The 15,832-nt window shown below is 37.1% G+C and overlaps 1 protein-coding gene across 2 annotated transcripts in view; it reads left to right on the top strand.

Moving 5' to 3' along the window:
* The window catches only part of dennd4a (DENN/MADD domain containing 4A), a 34,086-nt gene that overhangs the window by 11,076 nt on the left and 7,178 nt on the right, over positions 1-15,832 (top strand). Inside the window, exons 11-21 of one of the 2 annotated variants that reach the window (XM_056254017.1) lie at positions 131-231; positions 1,439-1,660; positions 2,321-2,466; positions 3,057-3,083; positions 5,781-5,914; positions 7,024-7,156; positions 7,267-7,473; positions 7,607-7,735; positions 9,746-9,890; positions 12,740-12,862; positions 15,193-15,312. In XM_056254017.1, coding sequence (XP_056109992.1) covers positions 131-231; positions 1,439-1,660; positions 2,321-2,466; positions 3,057-3,083; positions 5,781-5,914; positions 7,024-7,156; positions 7,267-7,473; positions 7,607-7,735; positions 9,746-9,890; positions 12,740-12,862; positions 15,193-15,312 — 1,487 coding nt within the window. The remainder of the gene's footprint in view (positions 1-130; positions 232-1,438; positions 1,661-2,320; positions 2,467-3,056; positions 3,084-5,780; positions 5,915-7,023; positions 7,157-7,266; positions 7,474-7,606; positions 7,736-9,745; positions 9,891-12,739; positions 12,863-15,192; positions 15,313-15,832) is intronic. The other variant, XM_056254024.1, reaches the window with a different exon arrangement.

Raw genomic sequence — 15,832 nt, 5'->3', positions numbered from 1 at the left:
AGTTTGCAAATGTTGTAAAAGCTGCATTAAAACATTAAGCAGCCCACAGTTTTGTTGTTCACATGCTTGGACTTCTTTTTCCCTTTGCTTTTTACCCTCTTAAATGATAAACACGTGTGGCCTATTTCAGAAAAGAAGAGCGCAGATCCCTGACCTGGAAGATCCTGCCAAGAAAAGCCTGTAAACATCTGATCAACACCCTCAGCAATCTCCACCAGCAACTGGATGAGGGTTAGTGAGGGCGGGTCACTGTGGTGTCAACAGACAAATGAGTTCACTTATTTCTGTCCCTTTCAAGGCAATATTAGTTCACTTGACTGCACGGCAAATGCCAAAATAAGTGGCCTTCTACTCTCCTTTTTGGGCCCTGACAGTATCATTTATATTACCTAACAATGTTTTACGAATGCTTGACAGAGTCAGAGCAAAATGCAGTCATCCTTGAGATGTGATGAGATTTAGAGATAGAGTTGGCTTTTTTCAAGTGCTGGGATATTATCTGGTAGCTGAGAGCTGATTGATGCTTTAGTCTTTGAACCAATCTTTGAACCCAATTATTTAGTGTATTTTTGGTTCTCCAAAATGTCCTGTAGAGAATGTACCATCTTGTAGAACTAGGAAAAACACTGAGATTATTTAGAGAGAAACTGTGATAAAATGATGTATCTTTCTGTGCTAAGTGACTGTGATCCCATATGTTTTATGGAGAACATTATGTGTCCATTGATATGGATGTTTAATAACAGACCGAGCCTATGATCTTTTTGCTGACCTTTTTGAAATGATGTGAGAGGAGCTTATGTAGTATGCCCATATCTCGAATAGATCCTACTATATCTTCATTATTGAGTGAGATATGCTATGAATAAAAGACATTGTAAATGAAATGTATATCAGTACATTTCTCTTTGTGTTTTAAAGTTGACTTTTATAAACTAACGTTCAAAAGTTTGGGGTCAGTAAGTTAAAGTTTAAAGTCAACAAGGCTGAGTTTATTTGATCAAAAATACAGTTAAATTGTGAACTTTTGAAACTTAAAATAACTGTTTTCTATTTAATATATTTATTAATATTGCATATTGCAACTTTAAATAACTGTTTTCTATTTAATATATTTTTTATTAATATTAATTGATTAAATGTTTGCATCATTACTCCAGTCTGTCACACAGAAATTATTCTAATGTGCTGATTTGGTGCTCAATCAACAAATTATCAATGTTGAGAATTGTGCTGCTTAATATTTTTGTGTAAACTGTGATACATTTTTTCAGGATTTTTTTAATGAATAAAAAGTTCAAAAGAACAGCATTTATTTGAAATAGAAATATTTTGTAATATTATAAATGTCTTTGCTGTCACTTTTGATCAATTTAATGCAATAAAAGTATTATTTCTATCTTTTTGAATGTGTGACTTAAGCATCAAATTTCCACAGGTTATCAGCTGAGCCGTGAGGAAGGACAGATGGAGGCCTTCATGACCGAGCGAGAACCTGGCAGTGGTGGGAAGAGTCTGGAAACTTTGGAGCTGGAGATCCAGGAGGCTTTTCTGCGCTTCATGGCTGCCATATTGAAGGGCTACCGCTCGTACCTGTTGCCCATCACACAAGCTCCGTCTGAGAAAGCAACTGACGCCAGTTCACTCTTTGATTTGCAAGGTGAGCAGCCAATATGGACATGATGCTTGAAGCTTTCTCCTGTCACATTGTATCAGTACAGTTGTTTATGTTGATAGTTGTTTGTGAGTGTCAAGGACAGCTGTTATAGAGTTGCGTCATCGGTGTCGCAACGGAAAAACAATGCATTTCAAATCATCAATGTTTTGTTTTGACCTCATGCAGCGAGTACACTGTGGTACATTAGTGGAATGCTGAAGCTCAGCAGCTGCTCAGAATACTCGAATCTGGCCCTGTGCCTGTAGTGTCTGGCTTAAATCAGGCTTGAAATTATTGTGGCGATTTTGATAAAGCCCCATTGGAAATTAGATATGCCTGACAGCTCCAACAAACTGCAGTGATTAATAGAATGTCTGAGAACACATCTGCAGCCTCTTATGTAATCAATGAGCTAGAATCTGTTGCATCTTTCACTCTGTCTACACTTTGCCCAGGCTTTCTCAATGACGACATTCTAGCGACTAAAGCGTAATTCACGACACGCCTTCCTAAATTTGACTGATTAAATGTTTAATCGCACCCGACAACTGTGGCAGTGAATTATAGGGATCAAATAATGAATGCGGTCACCTTTTCTTATTGTAATGACACATTTTAGACTTGTTGCTTGATGTCCTTGACTTTAAATATGGCTTTTTTCAGGCTTTTTGAAGAGTCGTGATCGATCACATCAAAAGTTTTACTCCCTCATGACCAAGACTCAGATGTTCATTCGTTTCATCGAAGAGTGCTCTTTTGTCAGCGATAAGGATGCAAGCCTTGCTTTCTTTGATGACTGTGTTGACAAGGTATGAATCCTTGGGTCTATATACCCACTAAGAAATGCATCTCATGCTTTTATCCAGATTAGAGGCCCCACTAGATTCAATATAAACTGCACTTAAAAAAAAAAATGTTGTTTCAATTGTGCTGCCTCATATTTAGGTTTAGTCAACTTAAATATCAGAGTTTTCACTTAGTACAACCTCATATTTCAAGTTGACTAAACTTAAAATTTTAAGGCAGCACAAACACTTACTTTTTTAAGTTGAAACAACAATTGTTTTTACTGTGTGTCTGCTTTTACAAGGCTTACACAAAGTTTCCATTTTCAACTACACTCCATGCTCTTAGCAAAGAGCATGTGAAAATGCAAAAAGTTCAAGGGAGTGCATACAGCTTGATTTGTGAGAACAGTAAGGGGAAATGTTGTCATTATTAGCTGTGGTGTTATGATCCCTTGGGCTTACTATGTCAGGCTATTCATTTTCTGTGAGTATTGTTCTCTTGTTCGTTCTTTTCTCCTTTCTGGCTTTTCATCCAGTCCTATTATTTTTAAATTTCTCACTACTTTCTTTTCTCTTTTCTCTTTAAACTGTTTTCTTGCTTGCTTGGAAAGTTGTTCGGCACAGAGAAAGGAGGGAAGGTGAGTTGCTGAATTTAGTGTCTTTTTACTTCTGATGGGGGGAATATGTGTATAGCAGAACTGAAAATAGTCACCAGAATAATTTACCTTGATTACAAAAAAGGTCTTTCACATTCCCGCTGCTTGGAACAGTCTTGAGAAATATTTTGTATTTAATTGTTTATATTATTTTATTTTATTTTTCTCTCATTTTTTATTTTATCTTAATTATTATTACTAATATCTAAACCATCATTAAGACTGTTAAAAGAAATAAAATGCTCACTCTAGTTTTTTGACCTCAGTTGACCTGTTTTGTTACGGGGTCTCACCAGTGGTGTGGTGATATGGTAGTATGAATCTTGGTTTTGAAGATGTGTGCTGTCTGCCTTCATTATTTAAAAACATTGCTGTTTAGATCAGAGTCTCTGCAGAACCACTGAGATCCTGCATGCATAATACATTTTTCTGTGCCATACACTATTTTGCATCTTCTTATGTTCGCAACTGTTGTCCCCTTTCTCAATATGATTCAGACTGCACGTGGATCTGAAGTTATATCTTCAATGAACCGCCTCAAATTGCCTCGTTTTTAAAGTGCTGACAAAAATATTCTCGGATGACTGTTTTGTACCTTTGTAGTACATTTATATCTTTCTCGACAAGAGCCCACAATTTAGTCTTGTTTATAGGCACAGGGGTCATCTCTCACCTGTCCTCTTTACAAGGCTTTGGTGTGCTTGTAGAGATGAATGTGCAGCTCTCTGCCTTACACTTCCAATTATGCTGCCATCAGTGAAAGTCACACTTATCCTGCTCTGGCCTGTCCTTCCCTTTCGAGAGAACCTTGGAGGACAATTCTTTAGCACTGTGGTGGTAATGAAAATGACAGCTTGAGTTGATTTAAACTGGCGTGGGTTTGTGGGTTATGTTCACAGAGGACATTTTAAAGGAACTAGGGCAGTAAAGGACAAACCATGTACCGCTGTAGCCTGAAAGCAACTTGGTTATAGTGTGACACCTCAGTGATCCAGAACTTATCTTAAAGTTCATCATATACATAACCATTTTTCACCCTCTGACCATCTGAGTGAAATTTTTGGTGCAGTTTTTCCTTTAAGACTACAGTGTTATAATTACATGGCTCTCTGGAATACTTGATTTTAATTGAACAGTTATAGTGTTCTGCTGTGGATTTTTATTATTATTAAAACTATTTTTAAACTGTATATTTCACTGTTGTCCCTGGCACCCAATCATCTACACTGCAAGATTCATGCCGATGCACTCTGTGCTCTCTTTCCTCTCACACAATAAAATAACTTTAATCAACTTCCTTTTTTGTTTATACTTGGTAAGCCACTTAAAAAGCAAGATCCGATCTTTGTCCTAAAGATTGTTTATATTGTTTACATATCAAGCAGTCATTAACAGAAAAAAATTTGTTTTATATAAATATGTATTCCATCTTATATATATTTATTTACTTGATGATATGAAAATGACGCATCAGGCTCTTAATAAAACGGTTAAAATAGCATTTACATAAACCTCCTGACTCTGAGGTAGACAGTTTTTCATCCTTTTTTAAAAGACCTGCTTGAAATTACTACTTTGTTAAAAATGGGGATTAATACGGTTTCAGACTTTATCTTGTACCGTATTGATGGAAAGTGGCTTTAGGCATCCTGGTGCATTACATAGCACTTTAATTGTAGCCACAGTCATCGATGCTGTTTGATTGATCTAAAACCTTCTCAGGGAGACTCATCTGGCAAGTCCAGGAAGAGCTCGATTCTGTCCTGTTGCTCTTATTGTCTGTCTAATAACTTTGTAACAAAAGATCCAAAACCCTTTTGCTGACTCTGAGGATGCTTTACAGAGGCTTAAACTGATTTTCCCTCTATCAATAGATATAAAGTCATGTTTTATTTGATAGCGTCCCTCATTTCCAATGTAGTACAGTGGCATGGGCTTTATGATGCATTTACAGTCCATTTACTTGGTCTTGTAGACAGACTTTGTCTGAAGGCTAAATGCACTGTGGCTCCTCCAAGCCCTGGCCTATAAATTGCACTGGAATGGTTTCACGCGCCTCAAGCAAAACAACATTAAGCATTAAGTCCAGGTCAGTGCACTTCTAGTGCATCTGTGGCAGATGGGGAGGATTGGATGGAGTCTAGGAGGATCAAAGTTTCTTGGTGCAGATGTGAGATCAGTCGGACACAGCAGCGTGGGAGATTATCAGGCTCATTTACACTAAAACTTGTGCTCCGTCTGATCTGAGGTCAGATGATCTGCGCATAATGTCTCTTGGCTAACTGCAGCATGTCCAGACAGTGGAAAATCCCTTGGCATGGTTGTATGGCAGTATGTGTGTCTTGTTCCAGACTCAGTTCTCAATTCTGGCCAAAAATATAGCTCTGGATTGACATGTGTCCGTTTAAAAATATAGTAATATCTATGGAGTAAGTTAGCATGTGATAAAAGACCAAAAAGCCTTTTTTTTAAACCTCGCAGTTGCCATAAATATTCTCTCCAGTTCCTCTTTCTACTTCTTATTTTACCACCTTTTATTCAGTGACCACTATTAACAAACATGTAGCCTCTTAACTAAAACATGATCTTTTCTCCATCATGGGTCATCATTGCTTATACTGTGTGTTTTTGTGGTAACTTAAAACAGTCCATGTCTAATGAGGTGTGTTTTTACTCTAGGTGGACAGCGATAAGCCAGAGGACACAAGGCTTATTGAACTTGACAAATCCCACCGCAGCGAGCACACGGTCTACATCACCCCCCCAGAGCTGCCGGCACTTCCAGAAGGAGAGGAGCCACCTATGGTTCATAGGTACGACAGACGCTTCTGGCATTCTGGCTCACAAACTCCCATCCACATTGTTATACTGTGCTTATAAACAGTTCACCACACCACAGATGGCATTGTAGCACTAGCGTAATCCCCTTCAAAACCTCTCCCAGGATGCAGCGTGTAGAATACACCTCTCTAAGGATCCTTTCTACAGAAACTCTCACTAAAGCAATAATACACTCTCCTCCGAGAGCATGTGATTATATTATATTAAGTGGATCTGTTATTTCGGGAATTGGTATTATTTTGTTACAATGGGGTGTGTTGACATTGAAGATTAAGATTTTCCCATACATTGAATATTAGCCTATTTTTAGTTATTTTTCATTTTGTCTTTACGTGGCATGCTGTTCATAGTTTAAAAATCATGAAATATTTTGCCATATTGTTTTTGTTTTTAAATAATTTGTCATTTCATTTTAGTAACAGATTTCTTATTGTTTTCTTATACATTCTGTGAATTTAATTTCTATTAAAAATAAAACTTATTTTATTGGATTATAAAACTGCTACTCTGAGAAAATTGTTTTAATATGTTAATACACTTGAAAGGGTTTTTAATTAAATTAATCCAAATTTAGTTTTTAAGATTTTTGGATAAATTTAGAATTTAGGAAAAAACTAGTCCTAAATATTTTAATAAAAGTTTTTAATTTTAGGAAATCTGGTAGAGTTTTTGCCTTTAAAATAGCCAAAGAATATTATATTATATTATATTATATTATATTATATTATATTATATTATATTATATTATATTATATTATATTATATTATATTATATTATATTATATTATATTATTAAAAAATTATTAAATTGTGTACTATTCTTCTCTGTTTATTTGTTAGACACATTTATGCTTAATTATATATATTATTTTCACTTAAACCTAACTTAGCAACGTTTTACAATCTGCAATCCTATCTTTACTTTTATCTTCTCTAAAGCTGCAGAAACTACATTGTTTTGCATGCAATTTGTGCTGCATAGTGTACGGTTGTGCTTTTAATAAATAGCTAAAATAACTAAACATGTCAACTAATAACAATCAAGTTGAAGTAAGGTTTTCATACTGTTGATGTCTTACAGCTACAGTGGGTTCCCTGTACTGAACACCCAACTCTGTGAGCTTCAGGATGGTCCCAGAGTCCCCAAAGCAACATCAGCCGTGAGACACATCAGTCCCATCAGCCCAGCTGCCATTTTCAGGCGCTCCCAACAGGTTGGTATTTCAAACACTAATCTCATCCAGATCACACCCCATGATCCCACTTGTCAAGTCTTTCCCCCTCCTCTCTAATGCCCGTCCTCTCTGTGATCCTCCCTCTGTAGGAGATCAAATCAGCCCAGAGGATGGCTAAGACGTACTCCTCCATCCCGCAGATGTGGTCCAAGTGTCTTCTCAGGCATTGTCACGGTCTGTGGTTCATCTGCTTGCCCGCGTATGTCAGTGCCTGTCACTCTAAGGTGCGTGTGCTGCATACTGCCTACGACGTGCTGAGAAATATGCAGGACAAAAAGTTGCAGCCCCCTGATGAGGTAAATTCGCCTAATAGTCTCCATTGATTGGTTTTGTTCATTTGTGAGTACAGTCTGTACTAAACCTAGACAGCGGAAATTTCCGTCTGTGTTGTAGTTTTGTAAGTAATGGTTTGTTTCTGCTCCAATGGAGGTGTGTTACCGGGTCCTGATGCAGCTGTGTGGGCAGTATGGACAGCCTGTTCTGGCTGTCCGGGTTCTTTTTGAGATGAAGAAAGCCGGAGTGCAGCCTAATGCCATAACCTATGGATACTACAACAGGGTGAGCGCAGTTTTCTTTTGTGCTACATGGAGACAAATTGCAATCTAAATAATCATAAATATATATATATAAAAGATCTAATCAAGGCATAATTACTTTTGGTTTTGTGTTACGCCACATGATACAGGATGTTGGCATTTTGATGCCATTTCCTGTTCAAATACATGCAGTCACCCCAAAAACGTTTTTTAATTTATGAATTTTAATTAGATCAATATCAAAATGACATGTTTTTCCTTATAAGTAAACCAATTTGGGTAGTACTTTCTTTTTTTTTCTGGTGTTTTTCTGGTTTTTGAGGTTGAAGAAATGGCACACAACCTGTCCAAGTTGCATGTGCCTAATTTGACTAGCCTTTACCAAGTGATTAATTTTCGCCAAAGTATCATAGTGTTTGAGTGGAAAAAGAACAAAAAGACATCAACAACACAATTATTTCTACCTAATTTTAAAAGTTGATGAACATTTATTTTGTTATCCAACTTGTGCACAGTTATATAGTTAGTTGCAATTGATTTTTTTTTGCACTTTTTCTAGTAGCCACAACTAGAACAGACATAATCAGGACAGATCTGCAACCCATTTTTGGGTCCTAACCACTGCCCTGGCATCATTTTTGTGCAGACACCATTTGGTTTGATATTTTGTTATCTAATGCAACAACAACATTTGAACATTTAAATGTCAGAATGTACTTTGTACATTTGATGTACATTCTAAATGTCAGAAGTCAAGTCAAGTCATCTTCATTTATATAGCGCTTTTAACAATGTAGATTGTTCCAAAGCGGCTTTACAGTGATAATAGGAAATTAAAGTAACAGATCGTTTTGGCTTTATGGCAGCTCTAGAATAATGTTATTTTCCAGTTACAGATAGTTTTGATTGATTCACTTCCGTCGCAACGATCATTAGTTATTAACTTTATACTTTCAGATATTAACCCGCTAACACGACACCGTTTTAACAGAAAACTCTTAAGTTCTGTCTACGCAAACTTTAAAAACGCGATCCTGTGAGAACGCTGATAGCGTGCACATGTGTATTAAGAGTTCATTCTATAGGTATGCGCGTTTAAATATATGTGCACAGGCATGTAGTCCTTCCCTAAAAAAACGACCTTCAACAAACTGCTTGTCTGACCTTAAAATTTATAATACAGAATTTTATCGCTTCGGCGTAGCCACGTGAACCGGAATTATCCCCACAACGATTATCTGTACAGAGGTAAAGGGAAGGAGGCCTTCACAGGGGAGGGACTAGTTGACACTTCAGGACTGCGTTGTCGTCGCATCCAGACGCAGGTCCTTCATCAGATCTGGATACGGCCTGGATCCGGCGGACTGCGGTAAACCTCGGGATAAACAAAGAGACTAATATTAGCGTAGATGCCATTCTTCTTAAGATGTAACGAGTACATCAGGATTTATGGGAAATGTTCCCGGTTCCGGCTGACCTAATCTATGCAGCCTAACATTGAATTATAGAAGTCTATAATGTGTTATGTGTATGCTAGGTCAAAGAGATGTGTTTTTAGTCTAGCTTTGAACTGACAGAGTGTGTCTGCTTCCCGGACAATGTTAGGAAGACTGTTCCAAAGTTTTGGTGCTAAATAGGAAAAGGATCTACTGCCAGCAGTCGATTTTGATATTCTGCAAAAATCTGCAAAACCACTATATAGGTGTGTTATATACCGATACTTGAGGGGCTCGAGCTGCCAGCAGATCTGGCATGTGACTCTGTTTCTCATGCCTGTTATCTTTCATTACACAAAAGTGTAGACTAGCAACAATTTCCCTGTGGGCTTTACAAGTTGTCCCAAAACACTAAGAGGACACACTCACAGAGACATAAGTCTGTGCAGCTGAGTGTTGTTCCAATTCTATCAAAGTAATTACAGCTAGTCCTTGAGAGAGAACACAATCTACTTATGATAATAAGAGGCGTTGCACTGTAGAATTATTTAGTTAATCTGTGTGTGTGTCTTACTGTGGTGTTCTTCTCTCCCCAGGCCGTTCTGGAGAGCACATGGCCTTCCTCAACCAGAGGGGGATACTTCCTGTGGGGAAAGTTGAGAAATGTGGTTCGGGGTGTGGTGCTGTTCAAACAAGTATGGAGGAGGCAGGCCACCCACCAGAAAGACACCCATCTCTCTGGTAAAACCCCCAACTCCATGTCACACATTTCACAAAAGTGGACATAGTCTTTAAATAGCCTGCAAAAATAATGTCAGATCCAATCCAGAAAAATGACACATGATTATGCTGCCTTCTAAGATTGACAAATTGTAAAAAAAAAAAAAAAAACATTGACGGTCTCATAATGTACTGTAAAAGCTCCAGAATCCTTTCAAGATGGAGGATGAATATCTAAAAAAAAAAATCTAAATATTTCTAAATAAAATTAATTGAGACAGATTTTACCCAAATTACCCAATTTTCTCAATCATGGCTATTTTTATATATGTATATATAATATAATATGACGATTTTACCAAATGTGTGTTAGCTTAGGAAAATGCTATCGGCAAACACTTTTGAGTCTCAACGCGCTTCATGTGAGAAGAAATTATGCTTAGAATTTGACTTTGAAAATCCCTTCCAAATTGGCTGATTTTGAGATTCCATTTTGGTTAGGAAGTTCTCAATGCAGACACCAAGGCAGCTCACTAGATTTTGGAACATAATTCATTATTGAGCAAAGGCAATTGAGTTTGGGCCAGGTCATTATTTGCTACATTCATTACTTCTAAACAAGTAATAATCATTCTGACTATTTCCACACCAGGACATTGATGTTAAAAATAGTTATATCATCAGACTTGTTTCTTTGAGACACAAGCCTAGTCAAAAGGGAGCATGGACTCAATATAATTTCGCACTGTCAGAAAAACTTTCCATCATTTTACACAGAGGCAGGATTACTTGAGTTTTGTGCCTGAGGGAGGTACCATCTCCCAGCTATCTCACCCCTCCTCACTCGGGCCTGATACAGCCTGCCCGCTGAACCAGAGAGGCTTTAATGGGTCCAATTAAGATGAGAGTCGATAGCCGCTTCCTCAGCCACCACAGTTCACAGTCTGCACTTGATGTGATCTCCTTTCTCACACAGCCCCCTGTAAGCAGCATATTTTAGAAGTGCACAAGAGGGCTTTAGTAATTAAAACAAGCTGCCTCAACGCACCACCCCCAACCAACTGCAGCCTTGTCGTGCAGATCGAATTAATCTGGCACACAAAGTACTAAAGTCTCGATTGGCTGATTGCATGCTGTTGGAGCCATTTACTTTTCAATGCATTTGTCCAGTCCTTTATGTTAAAGGGGTCATCGGATGCCCATTTTCAACAAGTTGGTATGATTCTTTAGGGTCTTCATGTAAAGTTTGTAACATACTTTGGTTAAAATTCCTCAATGGTTGTGTAAAACAGCTCTGTTCACAGCGACCCGTTTCGGTGCATGTCTCTTTAAATGATAATGAGCAACTGCTCACCCCTCTCTCCTGTGGGGCAGGTCGACACGAGACACGTAAACATAGATATATACACTAGATGTTGCCTTGGCTACGGCAGTTCATTAGAACGAATGCGTCAATAGAGCCGCCATCTTGGAACAGGGGAGCCCCTCCATTTTAATGCATCAGCGTCAATGTAGGCAAAGGTCTAACGGAAATAAAATCACCATAAATCATCATGAATGCGATTTTCTCGTTTTTTTGGTTCGTTCCCACGGTCAGACATGTATTTATCATTGATTCCAGAAAAAAAAAAAAAATTTTTTTTTTTTTAAAAACATTCTTCCTGGTTCAGATTTCATTCGTGTGAACATCATACACATCACAAAAGTCCGCCACCATCAATTAATTAGAAGTAAAGGCAGAGATAGCAGCGTTACCTAGCTACTTCCTATGACAAGACCCCTGTTCCAAGATGGCGGCGGTTTTGACGCATGCTTAGAACCCCAAGGTGACGTCTAGTGTATATGTCTATGACACGTAAAGTGCTGCCTTGGTGGACGGTATACAAATGGCTGAAGGAGGAAATATGCTAATACGGGACAGTCTCTCAGTGGTCGTGGGCGGGGCATGAGTAATATGACATCATATTGCTCAGAAAATCCAAACGGCTTGATTATTGAGAGTGTTTAGGCTTTTTGAGGATTAAAAAAAAGGAGTGAATGGATTTTTTTCATTGTATGGTGGTTGTGTCCACACACACTGCAAAGACACATTTATATGCAAACACCATATAAAAGTGAATTTTGCATCTGTTGACCCTTTTAAAGTAATACAAACTATCATTCAAAAGTTTGGGGTCAGTAAGATTTGTTTTAAAGAAATGATAATTAATCAAAAGTGACAGTAAAGACTTAAACATTGATACAATACAAATTTATTTTATAAATATGTACCTTTGAACTTTCTATTAAACAAAGTGTACTGCAAAAAATTATTACAGTTTCCAAAAAAAATATTAAGCAGCATGACTGTTTTCAACATCGATAATATAATAATATTATATAAAACTAAATGCTCTTGAACACCAAATCTGCATATTATAATGATCCCTAAGGGGGACATGTGACACTGAAAACTGCAAGTAATGGCTGCTGAAATTTTAATTATATTTCATAATATTGCTGAATTATTGATTATGAAATGTATGTTATGGTTTTTAATATGTATATATAACTTTACGACTGCTTAGGTAAACAAAAATCAAAATACCATAAAAATAAATTCCTTTTCTTTTATCTTTTGGGACAATTATTATAACTTGATATTTGATGTGCTTTGAAAGCCCTCAACATCTTCTTACCATGTGGGTTGCTGATTTTTTTTTTTTTTTTTTATCAGAAAAGTCACTTTGATTGTGTACTTTTATTGCTCTTTTCGCTCTGTTGCCACTTTGAAATATGATGCAATCTCTGGGCAGAAAACTGTTGTGTTTTAAAATATGTTACTTGTTAGTTCTCCAGCTAACTGTCTTTCATACTTTTCTTCTGAGCAGATGCCAGTGATCTCGACAGTGTCAGCCATGGCAGTCTGGACAGCTCTAACGATTCTGCGGAGCGAGCTTCCATTGATACAGACTTCACTAAAATGGATTCCAGTGATGACAGATCCAGCACAGGTACCCGGGCTGCTTTCAGTCTGTCTGTGTTCTCCTTCCATCATCAGTCCTCCACTGCGCTCTCGGCACAACAGGACGTGCCTCTCTCTCTTTCAAACTCATCAGAAGTCTCTAGGAGAGTCATTATTTTTCACTGTGGGAGTGAAAAGACATCTCTCCCTCTTTTTTTCTCTTTCAGTCTTTTCTCTTTTTTCAAGCACACATTAGTATAACACATTTGGTTCAGTGAACAAAAGCCTAACACCCATTCACATGCCGCCTCAGATGATCCAAATTAATTTTGAATGCAACTTCCAAAACAAAAACAAAAAAATTTGATCAAATGAATGATTTCATTAGGAAATACACTACTGTTCAAAAGTTTGGGGTCAGTAAGATTTTTTAAGAAGTCTTTTATGCTCACCAATGCTGCAATGATCAAAAATACAGTAAAAGCATTAATATTATGAAATATTATTACAATTTTAAAATAAATGTTTTAATATATTTAAAAATGTTATTTATTTCTGTGATGGCAAAGCTAAATTTTCAGCAGTCATTACTCCAGTCTTTAGTGTCACATGATCCTTCAGAAATCATTCTAATATGCTGATTTGGTGGACAAGAAACATTTATTATTATCAATGAAAACTGTTGTGCTGCTTAATGTTGTTGTGGAAACCATTATACATTTTTCAGGATTCTTTGATTGGAAATTCAAAAAAGAACAGTATTTATTTAAAATAGAAATCTTTAACATTATAAATGTCTTTACTGTTACTTTTGATCAATTTAATGGATCCTTGCTGAATAATTGTTTTGTTTTTTAAAAAAGCTGACTGTCCCAAACTTTTGAACATCAATGTGCAACATTTTTACAGTATCATTAAACTGAGATGGGTCTACCCATCATCTACTTACCCTCATGTCACTCAAAATCTTCCTGTGGAACACAAAAAGTGATATTTTAAAGAATTTTCAACCATTTTTGTCTGTAGAATGAAAGTTAATATAGTTCAAAACAACATTAGACCCATTAACTTTCATTATATGAACAAAAATATACAGAATGCAGAGACATTTTTCTAAATATCTTCCTTTGTGTTCAACAAAGTCATGAAATGAAAAGAAATAAGCAGGACTACTGTAGGTGCCTGACGCCCATATCTGAGAATATGTAAAAGACAGAGAAGAAAGTCCCTCTATATGTTCGAACAGCTTTTTGAAGTATTCCAAAGCTATAGGCGGCGATGCCCACGGAGGAGATCTGAGAGGTTGAACAGAAGAGACTCGCAGTTAGCGAGCAATCGCAGACAACAGTTTAGCAGGAGTCTGACTGAGCAGGCGAGAAAAGAAAGAAGGAATGACTAATGGTGTTATTTTAGCTCACCTCTGGAGGCAGTACTATGATATGAACGTTATGCCCCATCTGCTTTCTTAGTGTAGCTCAGAAGCAGTCACCCTGTGAGGGTCTTTCAGTGTGTTTCTGCCCGATTACAGAAAATGTGTGAGTAAATTAGTGCTCCTTTTTGATGTTATGTTAGCATAGGTCATGATGTTCTGTTCTAAAATAACTTAGTTTGAAGCCTTTCTCATAAGAGTCTCTATCCAGTCGCATCAAATCACCCAAAATCTGTCAAGTAAAACTAAAATATCCAATACAGATTTGTCAGCCATCAAAAAGATTCCATCATATTAGCCCTGCAAAAAATCTCACCAACATGAAACATTTATGAGGATGATTTTTTTTTTTGTGCAGGCTATTATGTTTTGCCCAATTTTTTTTGTTCCGGAGTGTTTTGTTCTGAATTGCACTGAATTGTCTGTTCCAAAAGAGTTACTACGGAGCCCCCCTAGTCCCACTTTGTAAAAAAAAAAATGATTATAACTATCTCGTGGCCTCAAGATAAGTAACTCGTGGCCTCAAGATAGTATTGAGGCCACGAGATACTATCTTGAGGCCACGAGTTACTACCTTGAGGCCACGAGATACTATCTTGAGGCCACGAGATACTATCTTGAGGCCACGAGTTACTATCTTGAGGCCACGAGATAGTATCTTGAGGCCACGAGTTACTATCTTGAGGCCACGAGTTACTATCTTGAGGCCATGAGTTACTATCTTGAGGCCACGAGATAGTTATAATAAATTTTTTTGACAAAGTGGGACTAGGGGGGCTCCGTAAGTAGCTGATAGAAGGAAGAAAAAAAACCACTGCTTAATGCTAAAATTAAGACCCAGATAATGCTAAATGTGTTTTGTCCATCAGTGTCAACTTTAGATCCTGAAGAAAAATCAGTTGAGAACCAGCGGTCTTAGTGTTTGTTTCTGTTTATTGTTTTGATTCCAGGTGGTCAGTCTGATCAGGGCTATGACTCTCTGTCTAAAGAGGAGGTGAGGTTAGGAGGAGGTGAGGAGCAGAACTCATCTCCAGACATGAAAGAGAAGAAGGACAGAAACTCTTGCTCAAGTGAGTAATGGAGAATTCTTGTGTCCCTAAACATACAAAGGGTATGTGTGACACTGAGGACTGGAGAAATAGCTGCTAAAACAAAAAAACGGCTTTGCCATCACGGGATTAAATTACATTTTGAAACGCATTAAAATAGAAAGCAGTTATTTTAATTAGCAATAATATTTCATGATGTCACTGTTTTATTTGTATTTTCGATTAAATAAATTCAGCCTTGGTGAGCATAAAAAAAAAACCTTAACAACCCCAAACTTTACCATTTAAGTTAACAATTTATGAACACGCATGAATTAACAATGAATGATAGTATATTTATAAATTAGATTAATATACTGTTATAAATATTGTTTATGGTCATTTCAATACAGCTAATGTGAAACTATTCAATTTATTTGTTTTTAAAGTGGAATTGCATGGCCTCACCCTAGAGTTGGTTCACCCTCCGCCTATATTACAATACCAACCAAACTAAAACACACATTCTTTCCTTGAGAGTTGTCGCGAGTTAATTATGTAA

Source organism: Rhinichthys klamathensis, unplaced genomic scaffold (genome assembly GCF_029890125.1).
Source record: "Rhinichthys klamathensis goyatoka isolate OS25496 unplaced genomic scaffold, OSU_Roscu_1.1 h1tg000005l_1, whole genome shotgun sequence".
Taxonomy (NCBI): domain Eukaryota; kingdom Metazoa; phylum Chordata; class Actinopteri; order Cypriniformes; family Leuciscidae; genus Rhinichthys; species Rhinichthys klamathensis.
The sequence above is the reverse complement of the archived record's forward strand: the minus strand, read 5'-3'. Positions and strand labels throughout refer to the sequence as shown.